The following is a 26,773-nucleotide window of genomic DNA, read 5'->3' as shown; positions in this document are numbered from 1 at the left end:
AATTCAGTCATGTAGGTTTTTGGAATTAAAGTTGGAAATAAGTTTTTTGGTCTGAAACTTGGATGTTTCCCTCAATAATGTGGTTGACTGACTTCACATAGTGATTCCACAGAGAAGTTTGTGTTTTTTCTGTAAAATATAGATTTAGACTTACTGTATAGATTTAGACTTACTGTATGGATTTAGATTTTTAGATTTGTATTGATAGTTTTCTTCTCAAAAGAGAGGATGATTTACTAGGAAATTTAAGAATTTAAGATTGGTCTTATTTCTGTATTCAGGATTTATTGCATACAATCAAGTTCTTTGGTTGTAGCCTAGCTGCAGTTAGCTGCATTAGCCATTTTATAGTCTAAGTTCTCTGCTAACCCTTGAACAAGAGTAGGTTTCAAGGGTGAGTTTTTCTTTCCCTTTTTCCTTTTTTTAGGGAGATAAATCAACACTTGCTAGCACCATGCTGTTGAGCTTGTCCCAAACAGAAATCTTTGCTGTGATCTGATTTCTAGTTTTGAGTCAATGTTAGATTATACTCAAAATGTTCAAAACTTTAACTGCACTGGTGGTTTTGACTGCAACCCTGCTGGGCTGTGCCCAAAAAGGGAAAAAAAAAAAATAAAACCCCCACACCAAAGAACACCTGAGACAAAACCTAAAAACTTAATTTTGGCCAGCCTGAACGCCTACTCGGTGCCAGGTATGGGGTGGACCAAAAGATCTACCTGCTGGGTTGGTTTGTTTATTTGTTTTATTGACAAATTCTGCTTATGGGAACTTTTATTGTTGGGCTGGAACTAATGAAATAGTTATTAGTCTGACTTGTGCTGGATTCTTAGCCAAAGCCTTTAGGCCCAGACTTATGAAAGCAATATATGCTTATATTTTCTAATGCATGGAAGTTGTAGAGCTCACCTGATTGCTGTCATTTGCAGCACTGTCTAGTTACCCTGCAAAAAAAAAAAAAAGTAATCTAAGCACTTTTAATTTCTCAGGACTGTACCAATAACGGCACAAGTTGTCTTAGAATGGCAGAAATGCAAGGTTTTCTTCTGTTCTTCAGATTAAAATTTGCAAGTGTTTGCATTGCTTTTGGTACAAAAATCTCTGCATTTCTTGTGGGTTTTTTGGCACCTTAAATTACCGTTACCAGTATACATGTCTGTTTCCTGGAGCTGGATTAAGTTCCTGTGATTAAAATATTCTCAGACGAAAAGAGCTTTTTGTTGTTACAATCTATTCCCTGTGATGCTTGCTGGATATTTCTGTAAATGGGAACATTGCAGTTCCATCCACCACTTCTTAAGGTCAGAATTCATGGCAACTGCAGTAAAAACCTTTATTCTGAAACGTCTTTCTGTGGTTAGCTTTTATTCCACTGCCTGCCCTTTTTCTCATAAAAAAACACAATCTTAGATGAAAAATCAGACAGAGGAAACTTCAGAAAGTTACGGGTTATGAAATCCAGTTTGAAGTTACACTGTTGTTGCAGAGGTGTCGAAAGTAGCAATTCATTTCTCTCTCTACAAGAAGGTGAGAAACTGACATTGGGTTGTAAGGGGGGAGAAAAGGGGGAAAGGCACAAAAATGATCAGTACCGTATTTGATATTCTGACAACCGAGGCAGCCATTTTAAAACGTTTTGTAACGGTGTATTTAGATTAAGAAAAGGAGGACCCCCACCTCTGGGCATACTTGGCAGTAGTATGTTTCTCAGTAAGCTGCCAAAACAGAGAAGATTAAAAATACTAAAAGTTCTGGAGGTGTCTTAGAGGAAGGGCAGGTTGTTTTTAACGGCACCTTTCTTTTAAAAGGCATTTAAAGTGCTTTCAGCACTAGTGCACGTTGCTTTTGCACCCTGGGAAGATCGCTCCTGAGATGTAAATGGCCTCTGCCGTGTCCCTGCTCAGCTTCGTTCTGCTGCTGCAGGCTCCGTACAAGCAGAGGAGGAGCAGTGGTAGCTCACAGACAGGACCTCCAGGTTCAGGAGCTGTGGTGTCTGGTCACAAGGCCGTTTGGAACAGGATGGGGAATGCTTTATGCAGCCAGTGGCCACAGTTAATTTTACGTGCTGCTCCCTGCACCCTCTCACTTTGTTTTTCCCCCCTCTGGAAGATTAACCATAAAAGTGGATGAGTTCTGTTGTGACTTTTGGTCATACCTAATTGAGAATTGTAGATTCTAAATGTACTTTAGATTGGAATTTAGTCATACATTAAATTTGGTTATGCATACCTTGCTCTTTACATGTGATAGTTTGAATATGTTAGCACAGAGCAAAAAGGCTGGGTGTTGAGTACATGATATTATAAAGAGGTGCGGTCAAGTTGTTACCGATTACCAAAATCACTGTCTTAATGTGCCCTTTTCCAGGTAATTCTTCCATCAAATGTCACTGACTTACACTGTTTTGAGAATGTGTAGAATCCTTTGAAGAATTTTACTGAACCCATTTAAGTATTGTACTGCCTCTGTTTTAGGGCTAACTTTCAGGTTCATTTTAAAAACTACCTAGAATGAATAGTTTTGAGTTTTTTAATGCCATCTGGAGAAGTAGGTCTTTTCAAGGAAAGTAGAGCTAAGGATGTCCAGACAGGTTTTTGCATCTACTGTAAAGTTCTGTATTTTGGTCAGTGTCGGGTTCTTGAGGTCCTGTTCTTGTCAAAGAGCAGCAAGCCCCAAGGTCAGATTGTAGTTGTCATGTGTGGTGCCATACTTTCTATTTTACTCTTCTTTCAAAACTGGACCGGCTAGGAAAATACAGGTGTGGCATTTCCAGCAAACAGTTGGTTTGGGATAAAGTATCAGAAAGCAGTCATCTCTTTGGCAATGTTCTCAAGCATGCTGTCCCAGATATGTCTTTGCAACAGTGCATAGCCATGCTTGCTTACTCTCTGAAAAAGTAAGCTTTTGAACAGCCCGATCAGTGGAAAAGAGATCTCTGACACCGTTAACGTGACTAATGCGCACACAGCGTGAATAAAACTCTAAACTGTTGTTATGTTATTTCTTTTCCAGGTTGCACGACTTATGGAAATGGGCTTTTCCAGGGGAGATGCTCTAGAAGCCCTGAGGGCTTCAAATAATGACTTAAATGTAGCCACTAATTTTCTACTGCAGCACTGATGGTTTTGAGTGTGAAGGAACCTCACTTGATGGGTTTGTACACGTTTGGAAGAGGATCAAAGCCACCTGCTGGACAGACTCACGAAGGTCATCCCCGCAAGAGCGTCAGAAAAGAGAAACTGGCTCCCTGTGACTGGTGATTCAAAGGGATGTTAACGAATGACGTGAACTGTTCCCAAGCCTTCAGATCACTTGGTGGTTTCTAGTCCGGTTATCCTTTTCAAAGTAACTTTAGTTTCTACTTATTACTGGATATCACCTAAATTTATTTTTAAAATAAAGTAGGTGGGTTTTTTCTTGTAAATCCTTGTTAGACATGTTATCAGACTTAATGACTAGGAAAAGAAGTTCCGAGAACCACAACAACTAGATTCACCTATTAAGAAAAATCGTATTTTCTTCATTTACCAGTCTAATTTCTCTAGCTTACATATTATTTTACAGTACTTGATTTTTTTATGACAGTAATAAGAGGTTTGAAGATCACTTCGTTTTCAACTCAGTAAAGGGTTATGGGACTATTATGTCATTCTTTGGGAAGTTTTATTAATGCCTGTAATATTTTATTTCTTGAATTCCTTTTTAAATAAAAGTTGTCATTCAGCACATAATACACAGACAGAATGAGAGAAAATTCATGTGCGTATTGCAGGCTGTGGTAAGTGAGTGCTGTAAATTTAAATTTTTACAAACAGTGAATTGCTACTCAGATACAGGTCATGAAGATACTCACTGGAAGCAATAAAGGTGAATCAAATGATACAGTAAGATCAGAACTGAAATGATTTGAATGACTTCATGTCTAATTCACACTGACTTCTGTAACGATGGATGTATGCTCAGTGTCCTATGTGCTGGTTTCATTTTTTGAGCTGGCTATATACTGTCTTAAAAGAAAATGATAAAAAGCTAACTTTTCTATATATAGTTCTAGTTTTCTACTGTCAAAGATGTGGATGACCCTGCATTTGCTGAATCCTCACTGTCTGAAGCAACTTACTGTTGATCACAGGCTGGAATATTAACCTTACGGGTGATTCAGGCTAACACAGGAGGTAACAGGACGGTAATGCCAAGGTAGTACAGTATTGGTTTTGAAGTTTAGATTGATAAATAAGCTTGCTTGGCTTGACTCTCAGAAGTGCTCGTATTAGCACCTTAGGAGTTTCAGGAGGTGGCGTGGGAGAGAGGTGAACACTTCTATAAAACCAAGCTGAAGTAATACAAGATTGCCAACTGCGTCTTCGTGAAACCAATTTACACATGTATCTCAAGCATTTAATGTATGTTTCTGTATGTACTTGTGTTTGTATATCCTGTGTATATGTGTCTATTTATATACACACAGGCATATTTAATACATACATACATTTAGAATAAGATATAGGTCATCAGAAGCGTAACAAAGGCAATAGCAGGTGCAAAGGGGAGGAGAGGAAAGAATACAGGAGAGAGAAGGGATAGTTTGGAAATCCAGATGAACACGTGTACCAAAGTACAGATCTGCACAGTCTCACTTGGCCTGGGAAATTACAGGACAGGATTTAGCGAGAGAGAGGTACCTTTCTTTTTCTTTTTCTTTTTTAGTTGACTGAAAAAAACTGAAAAAAGTCCTACAGGCGTCCAAGTCTTGATCCAGAAATTACATCAAATTTGTGCAGCTTTTGGCACATGACATAATTTTTAATAAAATCAATGTCCTGTATGTACCTTTTGGTATTTTCCGGGGTGGGTGGGAATAAGGGGGTTTGGAACGACCCTGTGTTTTCCTGGACTTTGATCGACCTCCTTCAGGGTTTGGCTTGCTGCTATGATCACATTATTTAGGCAGGGTCTGCTTTTTAATTGGAAGGTTTTGTTTGTGTGAAGCCGAGTGGCTCTCTCTGTGTGTAGGTTAAAGATATTTCTGGACCCAGAGAACTCTGGAAACCTCCTGTCTTGGAAAGCAAAGGGCAAATGTAAGAAAAAAAGCCCTAGAATAATTTGTATATGCAAACTAGCTAAATGTTTTGAAACAGGTACAGGTTTTAATTTTGAAACCTACAGATTCTTCCTTCACAAATATTTTACCAAAAGTAGCAATAAAGACTAGCGAATTACTTCAGAAATCAAATTTTGTCTGTAGGAAATAATACCTAGCCCAGGGTAAATTAAATATGACCTGTGCCCTTTCAGACATTGCCCTGCTCTAGGGATAAGCACAAAGAGCATTTATTCCTTGGAATTTTAAAATGCATTGAATGGCATCTGGGATCTGTAAGTGGATATTCTCCAAGTCTAAATCCTTTCTTACTGTTATCTGTACAAGGGGCATCCCAAATGTCACAGTTGTGTGGAAAACCCCATTTTGCTGGGCATTTCACAAAACATGGTCAAACATAAGAGGTAAAATTCAGGCCATGGTGATGTCAGTTGAAAACTCCCTTTGACATCTCTGAGAACAGTTTATGCTCAAAATGCTTCCAGGGTTGTGATTTCCAATTTAAAAAAAAAAAAAAGAAGTGGTAAAAGGAGGAGTTTCAGATGCTGTTGAACACAGTTCCTGTTTCATGCAAGAACCGTAGAAGGAAGAGTCATACATTAGAGCTGGAAAACAGCTCGGTTTCCATTTGATGGTGAAACTTCCATTGACCATTTCTGGGAATGCAAGGAGCATGTTCTTCACAGCCTATGCAGTGTTTCTCCAATACAGTTTTGAATGTTTCATTCCACAGTTTCCATTTTCTGTGTGACGCAATATTTTTTAGGCAGCGAGAGAATGCAGAATGCTTTTCTACCGAGAGGATTTCAAGTCCCTGGGAAATTTACGCTGGTTTTACTAAAGCTGAGATTTGGTATTGAAATAAAAGCAGTTGCTGCTGTTAAAATTTCTCTACTAGACTGGGAATGTTGTCTTTTGAGACAGCATCGGAGTAATTTATCGGGGACTTTCCTAGACGGTTATGTGATAGTTTGAAATACACCCACAGTGAGGTTTGTATTTGTGGAAATCTGCCTGATAAGCCACCAGGTTCTCAAGCCTTAACTTTTTGCTAAGATGCAGAATGATTGGGCTCCATACTTACCAAATCCCATTTTCCTCTCCCAAAACAAGTGTTAAAGGTTGCCTGCTACTTAGTGAGCACTGTCTGACTGTTGCGGCTGGTTCATGTACCAACCTGTGCTGTCTAGTGCTTGTCTGTGCCTTTGTGAACATGTGATGGAGAAAAGGTCTCGTTATTTTTGTCTGAAACAGAAGAACAAGCAAGCAAAATATACTGCAAGTTACTGGGCAAAGGGCAACATTTTTGGCTTTCCTGTTTGTGAGTGTGTATATGTATATGCATATATATGTATGCATATGTATATATACAGAGAGTGAGTGAGAATATTTATGTATTAGTTTGATGAATTTAACTGGAGCTAAGAGTTTGTTGAAGAACATTAAAAGTCTGTATTCAAAGACTCCCATCTCTCAAACACGTGTGTATTTGGAGTATGTTATGCAGTTGCAAAGGCACCCAAATTTGAAAACATTCAGAACTACCACTGTCATGTTGTAGGGGAACCGCACCTGTTCGAGGATGAATAAATGCACAGTATTCATTTGAACTAACAGAGGTTTTTGATAAGTGCAGTTAATTTCCTGTGTGTGTTCTTCCACAAGAAAAACCTAAATGAGATTAGCTTTCTTTAACTGGGTAGCCATAGTAATAAGCATTTTATATAAACTAGTATAAATACTATTTTGTTAGGAGAGTCACATGAACACACTAACATCATATGTGTTTATATATATGCACACATATATGCATATTTTTATATATATATATGCTTACTTAAAACATATTGGGTTTGGTTTAATTTTTAGTGGGATTCCATTCCTCCTGCTTCCATATATAAAGGGATGCTTTGACCAGAGAAAGTCCACTCTTAATTGGAATTCAAAGAGGCTGGGTGCCACCAGTACTTTTCAGTCCGAACATAAGACAAGAAATGGATGATGGGAGGAGAGGAATGGTACGACCTGATGAATGGGTGAGAATCCCAACAAATTGGTAGGTCAGCCGTTGTCATTTGATTTTTTCCAACAGAGAATTTTAAGAGGAAACAACTAGTTAGCTGGGCTCACACATGTTTGTAGGATCCTGTTTCCAAACCTGAATGATAGATAGCACTGGATAAAGCAGGAATATACATACTTTAAAAATGGATGAAAAATTCCAGGATCATGGCTGAATTGAAAGCAGGATTTGGCCTTTTGACCAGAGATAAGTAGGGACTGTAAATGTAAGATTAGCAAAGGAAAGGACTTGAAGGAGATTGGGGAGGTGGAATTGGGTGGAACAAAGTGTTTAGAGAAAAGGAGCAAAGTAGAAGATAGGCTGCAGAGGACAGAAAAAAAAGACGTGATGAGAGGAGGGTGGCGGGATGTCGTATTGCGCTTAGTTCAATTTTGAAAGAATTCACAGATTCTGTATGGAAAATGCAAATGCACCCTGTTGTGGCTAATCTTGAACTGAAAATCCACTCTTTTTTCAGGTGTGTCCGATAGGGGAATCCTTCCATTTTGTTTGGTCAGTTTTGCATGAGATAGTACACGTAGCAAGAGAGAGAACAGTGTAATCCCAGCAACTCAGCTGTGAAGCAAACCCTGGAGTCACCACAGTATGTGAGCAAGCAGATGTTTCTGGTTTTCAAAGCACGGTTAGTCCAGCCAGCCTGACTCTGCCCCTGGCACCCCATCCCAACTGCGGAGAGACCTGCTCCAGAAAGGACACAGCTCCTTGCAGGTCCCACTGTTTTCCCACCGAAGGTTATTTATAAATCCCCATGCCATGAGAGCACAACACCCCTCTGGGGGAACAAGCGGCCTGCGTAAAGGAGGTGGATCGAGAGCTTGTGCTTCTCCCTCGCTGCTTCTGAGCATTGCTTTGCTTGCAGGGGGGAGAGGAACACGTGCACCTCTGAGAAGAAGACAGTTGCCCACATCATCTGGCCTGAACAATCACACCGGGGCTTGTTACTTGGCTGTGAAAAGCTTTTATTTTAAGTAGATATATGCATTTTTACATGATGGTATTTTAGTGGCTTGCAAAGATGGATGTCACGACATGCAATAGCTTCGACTCAAGTCAATGTAAAGCACAGACTGAAGAAGTGTGTTGTACAGCACAGGGAGTTTACCAACAGGTAAACGTGTAACTGCAACCAGGAGCTGTTGTCCCACAGCACTCTGCTAGAAATTTATACTTTTAGCTGAAAGCATAAAGTTGGGAAACACCTTTTGGGGAAAAAGCAGTGTTGTTTGAACTCTGTGTGCTTATTTGCCATCGAGATAGGGCATGTCAGGCAGGCAGGTCATCTGCGGAGAACCCATCTACTTTCTGCACTCCATTTGATTGCATGGGCTAATCACCCTTTTGCAGAAGTTTAGGAGAAACCTGAAATACGCAGCGTTAGAGGGGTTTGGCTCACAAGGGGTTTTGATCTACAAGGGTCACAGCATGAGTTTGCTAAGAAAAATGTCAGTTTGCACAATGTACATATATAATCTGTACGACTATACACGGGCATGGTAGTGTTGTGTGACCGCGACGAGTGTACTCACTGCTCTTAGATCAAAATGCAATTTTCCCTTCTTAGAAGACGGTATGGCGAATAGGCTGCAGTCTAGGGTGAAGCAAGAAATACCTGCGCACTGTGCAGTAATAACTGTCTACATGGAAAGCCATCAGGGATCCCAGTCTGCTGGCCTGTCCTTGCCATACACTTCACAACCATCCTACGTACGACATGCACCACGTTCCTGCGTGGCAATAGATGCGTGGGGGGGGCGGAGCACCAGCTGCATCTATTTTTTTTTTTTTTTATTGTCGTTTTAGATTCGCGGGCCTATTTTTAACCCCGAGTAAAGGTTTCAGCTCCCTCTTTCGGCAGGAACCAGCGTTGGCCCTCTCCTCTCTGCAGAGCAGCACTGCGAGGGCTGCGCTCGCCTCCGATGCAGGTGCCGGCTGGTTAAAGCAAGTGTCGTGCGAGGAGCTCGGGTCAGGTAGATGCGTGAAGTGTAGAAAAAGTGTTACTGTGTCTCTAGACAAAATGCTGTGTATGGTTCCCCTTTGGTTTTAGCGAAATGCTCCGTTTTTAAGCAGCCAGGGATCACCCCCAGGTAAGCGAGCTGGCTCGGGCGATACGGGATGCCTTCGGCAGTTCTCCGTTGCCCAGGCTCCTTCCGACCTGTGCTGCCCAAGTCCTTTCCCTCTCCATCCCTTGGGTGTCCCCTCAGCTCCAGGCAATTGCCTCCTGTCCCCAGGGAGGGTATTTTCAAAAGCAAAGGGCCCCAGGCTGGCATCACTCCAGGGGAGGGAGGCCAGAACCCTCCTGCATGCTGCCATTTTGCAGCACTACACACAACTCTTCACCCATTGCCTTCTCCAAAGGCTCTTATCAGTGGCAAGAGGATGAAAGGTGGGGATACCTTTGTTAATAAAATACTTTGGAGAAAACCAGAGCCCAATATGGAGCAAACAAGGCTCTGTTTATACCCCGCCTTTTCCTGAGAAGGCTTCATTACTGATTTGCCCTTGCCTCAGGTGTAGACTCCAGCCTGGCAAAACATCTCTACGCCTTGGTCTTCAGAAGAGACAGTTGGGCACCGCTGCAGACCCGTGCTCCGGTGTTCACGTGGAGGCTGACCGAGACCGATAGCTACATACCACTGTTCTCCTGGCAGCCCCCGCCGCAGTCACACGGGAATTTGAGTTGCAAAGATGCCAGAGCCAAGCTCCTCTTAGCACAAGTAGGTGATGTTAGGGGAGATAGCTGCCAGCTGTAGGTGGGGAGGTTCAGGCTGGACAGTGGGGAAAATGTTTTCATCTGGAGGGCAATGCCTCATGGCGGGGGGAACCCTCCTTGCCTGGAGTTTCCAAGCCTCGGCTAGGCGAAGCCATGGCCAGACGGACATCATGCCAGCCATGGTCCTGCTTTGAGTGGGCTGTTGGATGAGGTGATGCAGAGTGGCCCCTTCCAGCCAACACTCCTTTGACAAGTTAATAGGGCAACTACTAGGCTCGCCAGGCTCCTTTAGGGTGTCCAGGCCATTGATATCCTTATATTATTGCATACCAGCTCTTCCTTGTCCATTGTAACATGCTTTTTAGGACACAGGTTCTCTGCAGGCCAGCACCGAGGTTAGACCTGCTTTGAGGAGGGCTCAGATAACCTCCTGAAAGGACCTACTGGAGTCCCTTTCCCACCTGAATTATTTTAGGCATCCCTCTTAGTCAGCCTTCGGGATGCTACAGTTACCCGTACTGTAAGTAAAACCATCATAATCCAAAAGCTCATTCATGCACATTTAAAACAATAAAGGGCTGCACGTGACTATTGTTAACTTTCTAGCCATAAAGAAAGGTTATTACCTTCAAGAATTATTTGTATTAATCAAAAGCGTCTGTTTGCAAAACTTCTTCAGGTTTGCTTTTCAGCAGAATAAAGCTGCTTTTTTTTTCCTCTTCATGTCTCTGTGCGTGTCTCTGTCCCTTCCAACCTCAAGCAGAAGACCAGCCATCCCAGGAACTGTGAAAGCCTACACGTGGGGTTTTTATCGTAGTCCAGTGGCTTCAGAAAAAAGCCGAGGAGGTCACTGCTCCTGCCAACTTTTCTCCTTGTCACACAGGCACCCGACGTCTCAGGGCTCCTCCTCTCGCTCTGGCAATAGTCACACGTAACCTGCCCTTAAGAAGGCACTCGGACTCATCAAGGCACCGGGTTCAAGCGAAGGTCAGTCAAGGTCATGTAAGGCCACCCTCAGCCCTCATCCCCTTGTCCCCTTTTCTCCACTCCAAGTTAAGGAGGGCTGGGAACCTTTCCTGGCAAATCCCCCAGGGTGGCTTCACAGCCTTACAGCCGAGCTGCCAGCCAGGTCAGTTCCAGCATCCCGTTCCCAGCAGCGGGTCCCGGGGCGACCGCAGTGCCGTCAGCCATGAAGAAGGGACACCCTGGGGAAGGAGCAGGCTCCCAAGCGGCGGACGCAGGCAGCAGGGCTCCCAGGAGCTTTGCAAGTTCACGTCCTCACCCCTCTGCCTTGAAGAAAGGCTTTTTCCAGCAGGTCCCACGTGCGGCGCCCAAGGCGCAAGAGCGGGACGCTGGGCTGCCGTTTGTTGGTGCAGGGAAGGAGCTGTAGGCGACTTTCTGCCTGGAAGTAACATCCCAGCCTTTTCCTGAAACGCCCTGAGTCCGTGCGCTCCTTGCTGGCCGCCCCAAGCCCTCCAGGGATGCTGCCCCAGCACTCCGGGGCCAGTGCAAGGGGAAGGGGGCAGAGAGGCAGGGACAGCCACGGTGGTTACCGGCAGCCACCGGACCCCAGCTCCAAGCAGGTTTGCGACGAAGCCTGTCGGAGCAGCTGGTCCTGCTCTGCAGCCCCGGTTCCAGCTCCTGCCGCTGGGGATGGTCCATAAGCTGTGGGCCAGAGCGAAAGGGAGGGGGTCGTGCCACTAGACAGAGACGGAGCCGGGCGGCTGGCTGTTGCTGTTGCTCTCGGAGGGGGTCTTGGCGGTGGAGGAGGTGGCCATCGAGCCGCTGTTCCTGAAGATGCGGAGCAGCCTCCGCTTGTAGCCCCGGAAGGCGAAGAAGTAGATGATGGGGTCGATGCAGCAGTTGAGGTTCATGAATGCCACAGTGACTTGCAGGGACATCTTGAAGGCTTGCTGCTCACGGCAGGACGGCTGGTAGAGGATCTTCCTGACCATGAACTGGACGATGTTGAGGTGGTAGGGACTGAAGCAGAGCAGGACGGCCAGCAGCACCACCAGGATGACGGTGAAGGCCCGGCGGTGGTGCCCGTTCTTCACCGTCAGTGGATTCTCCTTGGCCGTCTGGCAGAGCTTAAGGTTGATCCTCACATAGCACACCAAGATGATGCCCACGGGCAGGAAGAAGCCGAGCACGCAGGCCCCCAGGAGCAGGTAGGGCAGCTTGGGAATCTCCTCGAAGTTGAAGTACTCCATGCACGTCAGTTTGTCCCCCATCCTCCGTGTCATGGGCCGCAGAAGCAGCGGCGCTGTCTGCAGGAACACCAAAGACCAGATGAGGACGCAGACGCCCCTGGTGCGGCTCATCTTCCGAATCCTGCCGGGGTGCCTGGTGCGCACCACGGCGATGTAGCGGTCCACGCTTACGCAGGTCATGAAGTAGATGCCCACATAGGTGTTCATGTAGAAGATGAAGGCTGTGGCCCGGCAGAACCAGTCCCCGAAGGGCCAGTCAAACTCCAGGACGTAGTAGGCGATCCTGCCCGGCAGTGCCAGGGTGAAGAGGGCATCGGAGAGGGCCAGGTTCACCAGGTAGAGGTCGGTGGAGTTGAGTTTCTTCTTCCTCCGCTGGAAGGTGATGCAGAGGGCCAGGATGTTCCCGCAGGCGCCGAACACCAGCAGGGCGGTGTAGAAGAGGGAGAAGGTGATTTTGGCAGAGAAGTGGTGGTTGTGCACGTTGCAGCTGCTCTGGTTGCTGGAGGTGAGGTTGGCGGGCGGGAACACGGCCTCCGCAACAGCCATTTCCGCGGCGCCTCGCGAGCTCTTGCCCTTTCCCTTGGAATAAGAACAGACGTGAAACTTGCAGCTTACCGATAATGGGAACCGCACCTGTAGGGCCGGCCCTCGTCACGAAGTGAAAGGCCTGTGTGTGTGTCCCCCTCCCTGCCAGCCCCCTGGCAGCACACAGCTCGAGTCATTTGGAAAAATGCATCTTTTGTGATTTCGGGCGCCAGTGTCTCAACAAAGGCTGTGACTCATTGTCTTCTTGTCACCAGCTCCTCTTATTTTTGTTTTTTTTGTGAGTCCAATCAATACCAGAAAGGGTGGGGGCGGCTGGGAGGGGGACTCGCCTGTCACACAAACAAGGTCCCAAACTCATCCGCTGGCAGCGATGTCATTTATTGATCACCGCGGGGGGGAATGAGGAGCTTCATTGAGAAAATGCCCAGAAAGCGGAGGGGGGGCAGAGGTGACAAGAGGCACCTTTGCAACCCTCAAGCTGGGACTAGAGCCGAAACAAAACTGAAGAAATTCAAAGTGAGGAAAAATCCCAGCCTTCCCCCCCCTCCCCCCCCCCCAAAATAAAAATCCCGCTCCCCATACCCCTCCGAAGTGGGGAACACCTCGGCACCAAACCCTGCCCACCCCCCCCCGCCCTGATTTGGGCCACGGGGTCCTCACCCCCCCATCCTAGCCGGGGCCACCGCCTTGCCCCCCAGTTCCCCCCCAGTCCCTCCCAGTTCCCCCCCAGCTCACCGCGGTCGGGGGACGGGACGTGTCCGGCGGGGACCCCCGAGGGGCTGAGATGCTCACAGGCACTCTGAGACCCACGAAAAAGAAATCAGGAGCAACAACCTAGGAGCCGCGGTGCCTCCTCCTCCTCCTCTTCCTCCTCCTCCTCTTCCTCCCTCCTCCTCCTCCTCCTCCAGCACCGTGCTGGAGGCTGGTGGGGGGGCACGGAGGGTCCCTGCCCGCTCCCGGCTCTCAGGCTCCCCCCGGCCGTGTGAACACCTCTCGGGATTTGCTCACATTATAAAAGCACCGTGAGGTCTGGGGTGGTTTTTTTTTTTTTTTTTGGTTGGTTTTTTTTTTTCTCTCTTTTTTCTTTTTCTCTTCGGGTTAGTAAAAATGTGTGTTCTTTCTGGGTGGTGGTTGGGTTTTTTTCTTTGGTTTTTTTGTTGGTTTTTTTTTTCAGTGTGTGAGAGGCATTTTGCTGCAGCGGGGTTATTCTCAGTAGTAGCTGTGCTGGAGAAGATAAATGACTGTACCTGAGCAGCAATCGCTCCTGACATCTGAACCGACTTTGGGTTTTACTCTGAAAATTTCTACAAGGATGCAAAATGCAACTGAACAATGAAAACAGCCTCAGCTCTGCTTCACGTGTGGTCCAGAGGGTTCACCCATGGGCACTCACCTATGGCCATGGCAGCGCGATCGGACCGTGGCACCTTTTCCAATAAAGTCGGGGTGAATCTCCCATGGAGCTTATTGTGCCCGTGGCCGGCACAAGGCACGCTGCACGTGGCTCCCCAGGCTGTGGCGAAGCCCAGATTTGCCTTTTGTACACACATGGAGAGACCACCAGGTACGGCTCCTTGAGGCAAGAGACTAACTTGAGCAGAATGAGACAATTTGCCCTTAGTGGAAAAATATTTTCATTATTAGGATGGTACAGTGTGTGGGGAACGTAGGGCAAAGCCCCTGGTCTCAGCTGGAGCTCTCGGGGCAGGTTCTGTCCCTGCGGGACCCGGCAGTGGAGGGCTCTGATTTACCCCGGGTGGCTGGCACGGCCGTGGCACGGCCGGGGAGCCACCGGGACCACGGCAGCCCCGACCACGGCACAGTGGGTGTGGGCAACCAGCAGGGAGAGAGTACTTTCCTCCCCAGCACTTCCCAAAACGTTTGCAGAAGCGCAGCCTGCCCTGCGACCAGTGGGATGGCCTTCCCCACAGGCAGCTATTTACTGGAGACCACTGGGGCTTTCATATCCCAAGAGGATTTTATGCTGAGTTTAGGGGTTTTTTTTTGTGGTGGTGGTGATGATTTTGCTTGTTTTCTTTTTTTTTTTCCCCCCCTTCCAGAAACTCCTAATAAACTAGGAATTTCCCATCATGGGGCACTCAGGGTGCTACTGAAAAACACAGAGGCCAAGAAATGTCAAGGTTAAGATTACAGTTAAGCTAAGCTTAAGTTTCTCTCCAAGCTAGTAAAGCTGAACCAATGCTTTAATTGCATAATATTTATAATGTTTTACAACACAGTGGCATTAAACTGAGTACTAATCTGTGTACTCATGTACGGTGAGTCACTTGTATAGAAATTACACAGTGAATGATATTGCCATGAATTACTACAAGTTGAAGGTATCTAGCAAGAGTAATAGCGAAAATTTGCTAACAACCATATGTTAATGGAGATACTTTTGTTGCTCAGGGGTTTATATTGCACAAAGGGAAACGTCTGGTAATGAGAGAATAACTGCTGAGTAAATTATAAAAAATATTCCTTAGTAAGATGGGGATTTTCTACGTGCTCATCTGTCAAGAGTTAAGCTAATCAAACTTGCGCGGGGCTCAAATGTTCTTGAGCTGTTTCATCATGACCATGAAAATAGTTGATGGATATAACATCACTGAAGTGCTATCCCTACAGAAATCCTGCGCCCACACCGGCGAGCGGATCCTTTCCTCTGCCTAATGCACTCCACGAAATACAGCTGTGGCTGAAACAAATACTGGTCCCCCTGAAGTCAGGAGGCACTGTGGCACCGACGGTGGAAGAGCTGGCGCTTTGCCCGTGAAAGGCTCCTGTCCATCCTCATTATGCTCTCTCACCTGAGAGTTTTTTCTCCACAGATTAACACCATCAAAAGAAATAAACCTGGGATGAAGCTAGGCAAAACGCCATGCCCTTCCAGCCAGATGTCCGCAACGCCTCGGGCTGGTCACCGTCACCAGCGCTCGGCAATGAGGGACAGGGCGTTTTGCGATGCAAATTCACGCCCGGGACTTTCTCCGTGCAGTCAAATGCCCCCCAGTCAAATGCCCCCGTACAATCCCTCCTGTCCCTCGGGCTCTGTGCTCGTGCAGGCACTAAAAATGGAGCTGCAGATCCCAGAAAGGGAATTACGTGCAGATAACCCGGCAGCGTCAACCCCACCGCTAACACGAAGCCTGGGGACAGGGGGAGCTTCTCGTGGGAGCCCGTGGGAGCGGGATGGCATCGCTGTGCCAAAGGGGGGGCCCTGGATAAAGGAGGGTCTGGGGGGGGGTCTCAACCCATGAGCAGACAGCGAGGTCTTTCCTGGGGTGCAGGCGCAGAGAGGGTCCTGGGGAGCCGGAGGAGGGAGATGCCCCGAGTGGCATCACCAGCCTCGAAAACAGGCAGAGGAGCCCAAAGGTCCAGGTGATGACAGCTTCCAGGGACTTGGGAATAAGGAGGAGGGAAAACAACGCTCTCTGCCCGATTTCGTCTTTCTTTTTGCAATGCAGAAGAAAGGAAGTGGGTTCTTCTTTTGTGCAAAACATGCTCCTGCCCTGCGTGCAGCAGGTGCCGTGCTACGGGAGTGCAACCCAGCTCCACCCGTTTGCATGGCCCTGGTGGCCCCACCAAGCCCAGCGGTGCGGCATCGCATCATGCCGCAGGCAACGGCCCCTTTCGAATGGGTGCGCGGGGTTTTGAGGAACCCCCCTTCTAGCTGTTGGGACCCCGCTCCCTGCCTCTGCAATGCTGGGTTAGCTGAAAAGGGACACCCCGTCCCCAGCAGCGTAGAGAAGCCCCGTCCACCTCAGTTTGCGGTCATCTCATTTAATTGATTATTGCCCTTCACCGAACCCAGCGGCTGGATGAAACGTGGCGTGGGATTTGGGGTGTGAGGCTCAACTTCAACGCTGGCCCCAGGTTTTCTTCCACTGTGTCCGCGTTTGTGCAAAGCTACTTTTCCTTGGGAGCAAGCGAAGCATCCCACAGCCTGGGTACCCATCCCAGGGTGAGCGGGACCTGCCGTCCCGGGTTGTCCCTGCTGCCGGGGATGCCTCCCGGTAGAGTCCTGTGCAAAAACTCCGCGTGGAAGGTCTCTTTCCTCACACATGCATCATGGCCGTCAACCATGACGCGACCCCAGCCGGGTACCTGCCAGGCGGGCACCCCACGCTGCCAGCTGGGGGTTCAGTGCCGCCCTTCCCAGAGCCAGCTGTTGGGTATTTTGGGATAGACGTGCCCGGGGTCGTCACCGTGGCTTTCTTTCACATCATCCTCGCGGAGGACATCGCGCTCTTGCCGTGCCGTGAAGGCTCCCTGTAGCCTCCTCTCCCTCCTGGAGGCCTTTGCACGGGCTTTTCTTCCCAGCCCGGCCGCGCTCGGGGGTGCTGAGGGTGTTGTTTATACCTGGTGGGGTTTCCCAAAGTTGAGAGATGATTTGGAGCTGGACTTTCTGAAAGCAAGGCAGCATAACAAATGAGGTAACAGCCCCTTTGCAGAGAGGGCAGGAAGTTTGCGCCTCCTCTTTCCATTGTATCATCACCTCTCCCTCTTCCCTTCCCCCGTCGACTTCGGTTACCTTTTCTCTCTTCTAGTGCAAAACATTTTCAGGAAGCTTTGGGTTTGGGTACAGAAAAAATCTCAAATCCAGGTGCTTTTGGTTTCGATGCAAGAGGCAGGGAATTTTCCACAGCTCGGCCCCTGGATCTCAGGCCACCGCTAATCCTCTGGCAGTAGAGCAGAAATTAGGAGAAATCTGATTTTGACATCCACCTGTCCATTCAATAACAGCAGCTATATGGGGAGGATAGCATCTGAGAGGCTTTAACTCAAGGTGATGACAATCATAGAGAGAGCAAAATCCATACTGAGATTCCTACCAATTTGTGGCAAAAATCTCAAGAAAATAATTGCTGGGGTTTTGGTACACTCGAAGCCTAATCTGGCCCTAATTTTAAGTGGGGAAACACTGAATAACGAAGCGGTTGAAATCTGCTTCTGCATGACATGACCCGATTTATTCTGCACGTGCAGCACCAGCTCTGGAAATGATGTTGCAGCACCAAGTCACGACACAGTCGGAGAAGCAGCACAGCTCGCTCCAGCGTCCTGAGGGGTGGGACACAACACGGCCGCTCCGGGAGCTGCTTCCTTCCACGTCCCCTCGCCTTCACTCCCAAAATGTGGGCGCGAAGCCTCGCGTGTGGGCCACGTAACCGACACGGTTTCCATGTGCCTCCGGTTTCACCGTGCCTGGCGGCAGGGAGGGGGTAGGTACGCTAACAGGGGGGACTCTCAGTCGTGTGGGTCTGGGCAAGTTGGTAGGAGAAATACCAATGAAATTCACATTATGAAATAACTTCCTCCAGCGAGCATGAAAGGCACTTGTTCCCACGCTGCGCTGTGACTTAGAAGCTCCATTTTGATTTTGCAGGAATAAGATGAAAGTTTTCTTGGTATCTGATTTCTGTGGTTAAAAACAATGTTTAAACGCTTGTTAAAAAAACACAATCATAAGGCAAGTTTGGAGAACTGAGGTCCTATTTTTATCTGTTTTTTCTTATGCCAGGGCCACGTATGCTATATGTGCACACGCGTGCACACATCTGTAACGTGCAGCGATGACACAAACAAAAGCAACCGGTGTAGAAGATGATCACAAAATGCAGAAATGAGTGTTCATGATAGAGAAGGTGCAAAAAATGTATCTTAATTCAATCTGGATATCCAAGGTACTATGCAACAATTTCTTTTGACAGGACACTTTCTTATTTTGTGACTTGTTAGTCTTTTTTTTCTTAATTCTGTTTATTCTTCGCATTCAATGTTTAGGCCATGTTATGACCAGGTTTTGACCATGTTTAACACGTACCACGTAAATTCTATGAAAAGTGGAAAAATTAGCATCCTCATGAGCATTTCCCTGGGGCACTCAGCACAGCGCACCAATGCCTTACAGATACACAGAATGATTAAGGTTGGAAGGGACCTCCGGAGGTCATCTGGTCCAACGCCCTTGCTCAAGCAGGGCCACCCAGCGCTGGTTGCCTGGGTCTGTGTCCAGACGGCTTTTGAATATCTCCAAGGATGGAGAATCCACAACCTCCCTGGGCAGCCTGCGCCGGTGCTCGGTCACCCTCACACTGACAAAGTGTTTCCTGATGTTCAGAGGGAACCTCCCGTGTTTCAGCTTGTGCCCATTTTCTCTGGTGCTGTCACTGGGCACCACTGAGCAGAGCCTGGCTGTGTCGTCTTTGCACTCTCCCTTCAGGTATTTATGTATATTGATGAGATCCCCCTGAGCCTTCTCTTCTCCAGGCTGAACAGTCCCAGCATTCTCAGCCTTTCCTCATAGGAGACTTGCTCCAGTCCCTTCATCGTCTTACTGGCCCTTCATTGGACTCACTCCGGTACATCCATGGCTCTTGTGTACTGGGGAGCCCAGAACTGGATGCAGTACTCCAGGTGTGGCCTCATCAGTGCAGAGTAGAGGAGAAAGATCCCCTCCTTGGCCTGCTGGCAATATTTTGTCTAATGCAGGCCAGGATACCCTTAGTCCTCTTTCCCACAGGGGCACGTTGCTGGCTCATGTTCAACTTGGTGTCCACCAGGACCCTCAGGTGCTTTTCTGCCAAGCTGCTTTCCAGCTGGTCAGCCCCCAGCATGTACTGGTTCCTGACAGCCCATTTCTCCAGCCTGCTGAGGTCCCTCTGGTTGGCAGCACGACCCTCTGGCATATCAGGCACTCCTCCCAGTTTGGTGTCATCTGCAAACTTGCTGAGGTGCCACTCTGCTTCATCATCCAGGTCATTAATGAAGATGTTGAACAGGATTGGACCCAGTATTGACCCCTGGGGTACACCACTACTCACTGGTCTCCAACGAGGCTTTGCTCTGCTGATCACCACCCTCCAGGCCCAGTCATTCATCCAGTTTTCAACCCACCTCAATGTCTCAGCATCCTCTCCTGATTTATCTACCCAGCGCTTGCGTGCAAGCAAGTGGGGTGCTTTCTGCTTTATTGTGGGAAAGGAAACCTCAGAGAAGTCACGGTGAATAGTGAATAGCTGGAGACCTTGGCACCTGATTTTTTTTTTTTTTTCAGAGCTGTTCATTGTTCCTTGCTCAAAGCACGGCTGTAACCGGCTTCAGCTCTCAGCACCTCTGCACATTTCCACCTCCCCGGCCCCAAATCCCGCAGGGTCCCACGGCTTTTGGAAGCAGATGGGTCCAGCTCGCTGCAGCAGTGGTCAGAGCGAGCTCTAGCTTTTGCGGCTATCGCTGCCTAGACTCGGTGTGGGCAGAGCAAAGCGAGCAATCCGTTCACACAACAGTGATTCACCCGCCGGAGCGGTGCCCACGCAGCGCCGAGCGTGGCACGGTCTCGGGGAGAAAGCGGTCGGCGATCTGCACGTGGTGCGTGCGTGCATGCACGGGACCGGGGCTGACTTGGTACAGACAGTACTAGCGCTGGCGTCCCCTAGTTTGTAAGACTAGGAACACAACTGTAACGTGGCTTTTTGGTGCCGCTTTTGTTACTCACCTCTTCTTTTTACGCCGCTCAGGAGAGCAGGGGGGAGAAAAGAAGATGTGGTATCTCCAAGAGGTGGGATGCTCGCCGGTGCTGGCCACCGGCATGGCCGTGGTGCAGACCCCTGCGCTGTGATGCTCGCCCTCTCTCTGGGGAGACAAATTGCACCACGGGCTGGTTGCTTCACAGCCGCACCCTAGATAGCAAGGGAAAGCAGAGGTGCGGGTGCACGTCGTTCCTGCAGGGATACGTGTTGGACTGACGGCAGGCTGCCCTCCTGGAGCTGCCAGCATCTCGCTCCTTCTGCCGGTCCTCCCAGGGACCCCACTGGTCCGGCTTGCAAGTGTTCTGCAGCAGCATATGGATGAGACCCTCGGGGAATCGGGGGCAAACACTAACATTTCTACCGAGCTGATATTTTGGGGGGAACATGCGGCTTGGCCAGAGGATGCAGGAATTTCATGCGGCGAGCAAAAAGCCGATGGCCACATCCTTGTAAGCACATCCCTCTGTAATGGTTGGCTCCCTTGGGAGGCTAGCACCTCTCTGCAAAACCACAGCATTATTTTTTCACGTGTGAAAGGAAACATCTCTCTTTAATTTTACTTTCGGAAATCATCAAGCCATTTTTAGGTGGAATTTTCTGGCAGCGCTCACCCCCAGTCAGTCTTTCAGCAAAAGCAGCCCCAAACCCAAATCATACCTGTCTGGCCAAAGCCCGAAAGCCGTTGCAGAATAGAAAGTGTTGGGGATGTGTAACCACAGCGAGCCACGCCAGCCCGGCCTCCCGCACTGCTCCCAGACGACATCCCAAATGACTCTCCCAGCGATGCGGTGGGGCATCCCACAGGATGGATGTAGGACATCCGTGCATATTGCAAACATAGGAGAATTTGCCATTTAAAAACACAAATGCACATGTATGTCTATGTGCACCTACACGTATCTCCACGTACCAGAGGATTTTGCCGGGACCCGGGAAACCCAGACACTTCTGGGCCTGAATGGTAGGTAGAGGGCAACATCTCAGGGTCAATCCTCCATTTTGCTTTGAGGTTTCCCACAAAGGACCATGTCATGCGAGTAAGATTTTGTTCAAGGCTGCAAGAAAAATTAGCTGTTAGATAGTAATACCCTCAAAAAGGTTGGAAATCACTGGGAGCAGGGAAGGGAGACGTTCTTGCACTGTTCCATCCCATGGTGCAATTCTGGTGAGGGTCTTGGCGTCCTTCCCCAACAAAATGGTACCAAACCCCCGTGCAGGTCCTGGCCCTGCATTTCTCTGCAGGTCCCTTCCCTAGCAGAGCTTTTCCCGCTGTTCTTCACTGAACCCTCCACAACTTCTGCTTCTTCTCTCTTTGCCGTGTTGCAGCTCCGTGTGTGTCTACGAAAGAAAATATGCTGCTTAAACCAGATTGACTTAAACCCCAAACATTTAATCAGATTGAATTTTGGTGATGCTTTAAACGTCTGGATTATATTGAAGGATTTATTCTGCAGTCATCAAATTCTACCTTTTAGGGCTTACTTGTAAGTCCAGACAGATGCATCTTAAACTTTACCACCTTAAATGTCCGTAGTTTTCAGGGTTTGTTGGCTAAATATTGTTTTAATGTGTTTATTACATGCCTTTGCTTCTCCACTTTTGTCTCCTGAGTCCAAGTTGCGGTTGGTCTCCTTCCTTACACACCCGGGAATATAGTTACCAAATTATTTCTTCATAGAGGAAATTTTGCTTCCTGGGGTTTCACTCACTTTTAATATATTCATGGAGGCTGCAACATTTTAGCTGCCAGTGCTTATTGAAAACACTTGAGTCTCTGGGCTCTAATGTAGCTACGTTTGATGCTTAATGCTTTGAATGATTTGTGATCATGAAGAGTTTGGTCTGACAGCGTAATTGCGAGTGGAGAGACTTCTGAGCACTCCATAAAAACTAGGAAAAAATGGTACAAGCTTTTGCATCTTTGGGGATTTTTCTATGTACATGGCAGGTAGAGAAAATTGACCTCAAAATGAAGGTCTTTTTGGAAAAAGCAGAATCAGATGTTAGCGTAAGGGAAGACCCTTCCAAGAAACAACAAAACCCCTCCATACACATAAAAATAGAGCCTGCTCAGCATCACATTCCACCACCCCAAAAAGCCACAAGCCACAGCTTAACAGGGCCAACAGATGCCCCTGCCCGACTTCAGCAGCGGGGAGAAGAAAATCAGCTTTTAACACCCCAAGTGAGAGGCTGGTCATGGCTTGTTCCAAGCCCCTTCTTACTGGGAAGGCTTTTCACTATTGGGAAGTGCCAGCACTTCCAACGCAGTGACTCGCGGAGGGAGGGGTAATTCCCCTCCATCTGCTGCCGAACCTACCCGCTGCTCGCCACCCTCGCATCCACACAGATTCGACCTCTGCCATGAGACGCGGAGGGATGATTTGCATCTCTCAGACTGGGAGCAGAGGCAGGGAATGACGCAGTCTGGTTTACTTTCTTTACAAATTGCAGTTGTATGGTTTAGCATCTCGGAGCCAGAAATCTTAAAGCAGGACCTTGCCTGTGAGCCATGCTGGAAACTTTTAGAGGCTGTTAAAATCATGAATTTGTTATTCAGCGAGTGTTTTGCTTGTGACAGCATACCATGTGGCTTAGCGTGTTGTGGAAGCCAGTTTCTGATTATTTTTTTATTATTATTTATTTGTTTTTGTTTGGTTTGGCTCTCCGCCAGCATTAATTGTCTGCAGCAACCCATGCAGTTCGGAGCTGTTAAAACGTGTAATCTCGAAACGTGCAGTCAGAGAGAAGCCCTTTGTTCTCCACACCCCCCCGATCAAAGTCTGACCTTGAAGTTGTCTAAAATGCCAATTACTTTGAAGTAATTTTCAAACGCAGGAACAGGTTTCCATCCTTACACTGCTATTACAGCGTGCTGCTGGTTCTTTAGTGCCATCACATATATATAGCACACGTGGGTATCGCAACATCTACCACTGACGACGCTCAAGCGAGCAGGATTTTAGCTCTCTTGCTAAACGTGTCTTTAATCACCAGCTCCCTATAACCGTGTGAATGTCCCTGCTTAGGAGGGGATGTGACTGCTCTGGTTGCAAGTGGTCAGTGTCAGAATGAGTCAAAGCCTGGCTGATAGAAAATGGGAATAATGAAGAATATTTCTAAAAGCACAAGAAACAAAGGGTTTTTTTCTCAAGAGCTGAGGGAAATTTGAGGGACGCCAGTAATTTCCCGTCTCTCCAGTGTTGTAGTCATCTGATGATTTCAGTTGGCCTTGACCATTGATTACTAAACACACAATTTCACATGAGATGACCTGTTTGCTGTGGCCTTATTAGTTTGGGTTTTAAAAAAAAATGCATTCTAGTAGTCTGGGACAATAGAGTCATCATCCTAATCTGATTTAAATACCAGCTCCTAAGAAGGGTAAAATTAGTATTTACTAGAAATGAAGACAGCGTAATTTCAATAGCCAGACTTTGACACTCCTCAGAAGGTGTAGATAAGGATACGCACCATCTCCCCACCCACACTTGGTTCACAAATTAATAGCCTGGCTATGGCTGGCAGACTGAATGCCTCTCGCTGTGTAAAAGCAGTTTCTGCCTTCAGCTCTTTCTCGTAACAGGGAACAAAAGGTCCGGTCATGGCGGTGCCACCCCGGCCGCCGTGTCACCGGCCGGAGCTGTGTTTCTCTTCCAGGCTCTGTATGCACCGGTGACCCGGCAAACCCTCTGCAGCCGGACGCGAAGCCGGACCCACTGACACGGCTGGACGTCTGCCCGCTGGCTTTGTGCTGCTGGGTCAGTCTCCTGCACCTAAATCATTCTTAATTTCAATGCTTGCATGGTTTTTATTTTGCGGGCAGTTGTTCCCAGTATTTGTTTTGCGTGGCTGGTCTGGGAGTTAAAAGACACGAACGCTTTTCTGGTGCGATGCGTGTTGACAATGGTGTTAATGTTTGTAATTGGGTGCAGACCGGGGTGAAGGTGATATTGTGCTTAGAAGCATGTTTTCTTCTTCTCATGCAAACATCTTCATCCTACTCTCTGAGGTAGAGCATATCTGTGGGTGGACTCCCCACGGCTGTCTGGGTCCAAGGGCTTGTGCACCATCGCATGGGGCTCTTGTGAAAGGAGAAGGTCTTGTAAAACTTACCAAACTTGACAGGGAAAAGGTACTCACCACTTGGATGACCCAGTTTTTCATCAGGAACCAGTCTGAGGTAAAAGAAAGGTACTACACTGGGGGCCTTGGGTAAGGTCCATTGAGCAAATGCTAATTAGATTCAAATTAATGCACGGGTGTGGGCTTTTGTGGAAAAAAATACCCCTGAGCAGAGAGATCACGCTCTCTGCAGGGCAAGCGGAGACAGGGTCTGCAGGGGGGGGGGGGGGGGCAGTTAAATGGCCATCACCCGAGCCACCCAGCTCAAGAGGCAGCAAACTAACCCTTAAACCAATCTAAAAGTGTGCTTAAAGATCGTTTCCTCCAAGGGCACCTTTGCTAACATGCCTCTGTGCTGCCAGCTGTGATGTGCTGCCCACCAGCGAGGAGCAGGCGGCACAAGGCAACGTCCCACTGGAGAAAGGGAGATTGCGAAGGGGCGACCCCCTCCTCGCCCTGTCCTGAGGGTGCAGGGTGTCTGTGGGTCTTCAGCACTCAACACTGAGCAGGGCGATGCTGGGCATGAGCCCTGGCACAGCAGGGGTGGCCCGTTAACACCTCCAGGGCTTTCAGGAGGAGCAGGAAGGGACCACGGACCCACCAAAGCCACGGTGATGCTGTTCCCATTATAGGATGCTCCAGTGCCTATGAAGGAGAGTGGGGGGAAGTCACCGTGCGGTGACACCGGTGTGCGCATCATGCAGCAGGGAAGAAGTGTTGAGGGACTTCTGCGTTTCTGGTGGCGGGCTTTTCTCCGGGTTTGGGCTGAGGGTGGCGTAGAGCTGTCAACAGGTCCTGGTGCAGATTCACGGAGGTGGTGGAGGGAGGAAGTGGTTGCTCTCATCTCCGGATGATCTGCTGCACGCCAATTACAAAGCCTTGTATGAAGCCTCTCACAGAGCTTGCCCTGCGTAGGCAAGGAGGGATGGGGAGTTAGTGGAAAAAAAACCCCAAAACATTTAAGGGAAGAAAAGCAGTTTTTTGTAAGGGGGGGAAAAAAAGCCATCCCACATCCACTGTGGGTTTGAGACAAGTCAGCGCGGCCCTGCTCGGTGCAGATCGAGCATGGTGAAGGCCGGCTCGGGCACTTCTCCATGCAGCAGCTGTTGGACCTGGGACCACAGGGACTGCCACGGGGATGGGGAGCCGGCCTGGGCAGCAGGAGGCTTCCCTGCCCTGTGGGGAACATGTTGATGGGACAGGGGTACATGGGGCTGGTGCATGCCGGGGCTGGCTCCTCACCCCCAGATGCCCAGAGGGGAGGTGGGCTGGTGAGGCTGAGTCCATCAGCCCACGTTGGCCAAGGGACTTGGTTTTGCCCGAGGCTCTGGTCTTGGGCGAAGGAAGCCGGTAGAAGAGCAGAAGGCGATGGTTTCCTTCTCTTTCTGAGCCCATCCAGAGCAGGGAGGGGGCACAGAGGAGCACAGGGGTGCTGGCCCCAACTCACATCCTCTCCGTGGTCAGGGATGCCAAAGGAATGTTGATTTACAGCAAGAATTTAGGAAAAGGAAAAGGTGGCAAAAATAGATTTTAATCCTCAGCTGCTTTTTTTAGGCTGCCGAGAGGTGAAATCTGCCGCTCCCCAACATCCCTTGGAAGCAGGCTTACTTTCCCATACACATGAGAGATGTCGGCTTGGGATTACGCCCTAACAGTGATTAAGTACTACATTAATTGCCACTTACTAAAATAATCAGTTTTTTTAATAGGAAAGATAGGGAAAAATACATGCACAAAACACCTACCAGACATTACAGATAACTCGCGTCTACGCACCTGGATGCGAAAAGCCGAGCCCCCGGGGCCCACCTTGCTCAAACGCGCTTTTTTCTTATCTCACGGGGGGTGGATGGCAGCTGCCTTCACCAGTTTTTGGGGGGTTCATGCATGGAAACGGAGGGGAACCGGCTCCCCGGTGCCACTAGAGGTCACCGTCTCAACGAGGTACCGGCACCGGACACCGGGCACCGGCAGCGGGGACCCTAAACCGGACTGAACCTCCAGGCAGCTTTTGAAGGACACCTTCCACAGCATCCTATGCAAAACCTTCCCTGCCACAGCTCTTGGAAGCTGATTTTTTTTTTTTTTCCCCCCCCTGAAAGCTTCAGTGCCAAGCATCTCTCACACCGGCGCCTCCATCAAAAGCATCTTCACGTTTCCTTACCTCCACCTGACAGCAAGGATGAGGGTAAAAATGAGGTCTCGGCCACAGTCAGGCTTTACAGGAGCCACTGCACCAAAATCTTTGCTTTAAAATCTTTGCGTTAAAATCTTTGCCTCAAAATCTTTGCATTAAAATCTTTGCTTCTTATTGCATACGAATTAAAGACATTTAAGTAAGAGAGGTGTTAAACTTGCCTGAGGGAAATACCTACAATCGTTTATCTTTCTCCAAGAGTTCCTCCCCTTGCCCCCAAGGCCTTCGTTGGATGCTTTCACTCGTGCCCGAGGCTCAGGCCT

General features: G+C 48.3%; 2 protein-coding genes across 5 annotated transcripts in view; one reads left to right on the top strand and one right to left on the bottom strand.

Annotated features, from left to right (window-relative positions):
• Positions 1-5,621, top strand: part of UBAC2 (UBA domain containing 2) — a 103,516-nt gene extending 97,895 nt beyond the window's left edge. For all 4 annotated transcript variants that reach the window (XM_049815623.1, XM_049815624.1, XM_049815625.1 and 1 more), the window contains one exon: positions 3,013-5,621. In XM_049815623.1, coding sequence (XP_049671580.1) covers positions 3,013-3,120 — 108 coding nt within the window. In that variant the 3' untranslated portion in view covers positions 3,121-5,621. The remainder of the gene's footprint in view (positions 1-3,012) is intronic.
• Positions 5,622-11,174: 5,553 nt separating this feature from the next.
• Positions 11,175-12,944, bottom strand: LOC126045176 (G-protein coupled receptor 183-like). The gene has a single exon (XM_049815892.1). The coding sequence runs from the start codon at positions 12,651-12,653 to the stop codon at positions 11,595-11,597; it is 1,059 nt and encodes a 352-aa protein (XP_049671849.1). The 5' UTR covers positions 12,654-12,944; the 3' UTR covers positions 11,175-11,594.
• Between the last annotated feature and the right edge of the window lie 13,829 nt (positions 12,945-26,773).

Source organism: Accipiter gentilis, chromosome 13 (genome assembly GCF_929443795.1).
Source record: "Accipiter gentilis chromosome 13, bAccGen1.1, whole genome shotgun sequence".
Taxonomy (NCBI): Eukaryota; Metazoa; Chordata; class Aves; order Accipitriformes; family Accipitridae; genus Astur; species Astur gentilis.
The sequence above is the reverse complement of the archived record's forward strand: the minus strand, read 5'-3'. Positions and strand labels throughout refer to the sequence as shown.

Bases quoted from the DNA above. Each gene is read 5' to 3' on its own strand.
- LOC126045176 (XM_049815892.1), bottom strand. From the start codon at position 12,653: ATGGCTGTTGCGGAGGCCGTGTTCCCGCCCGCCAACCTCACCTCCAGC.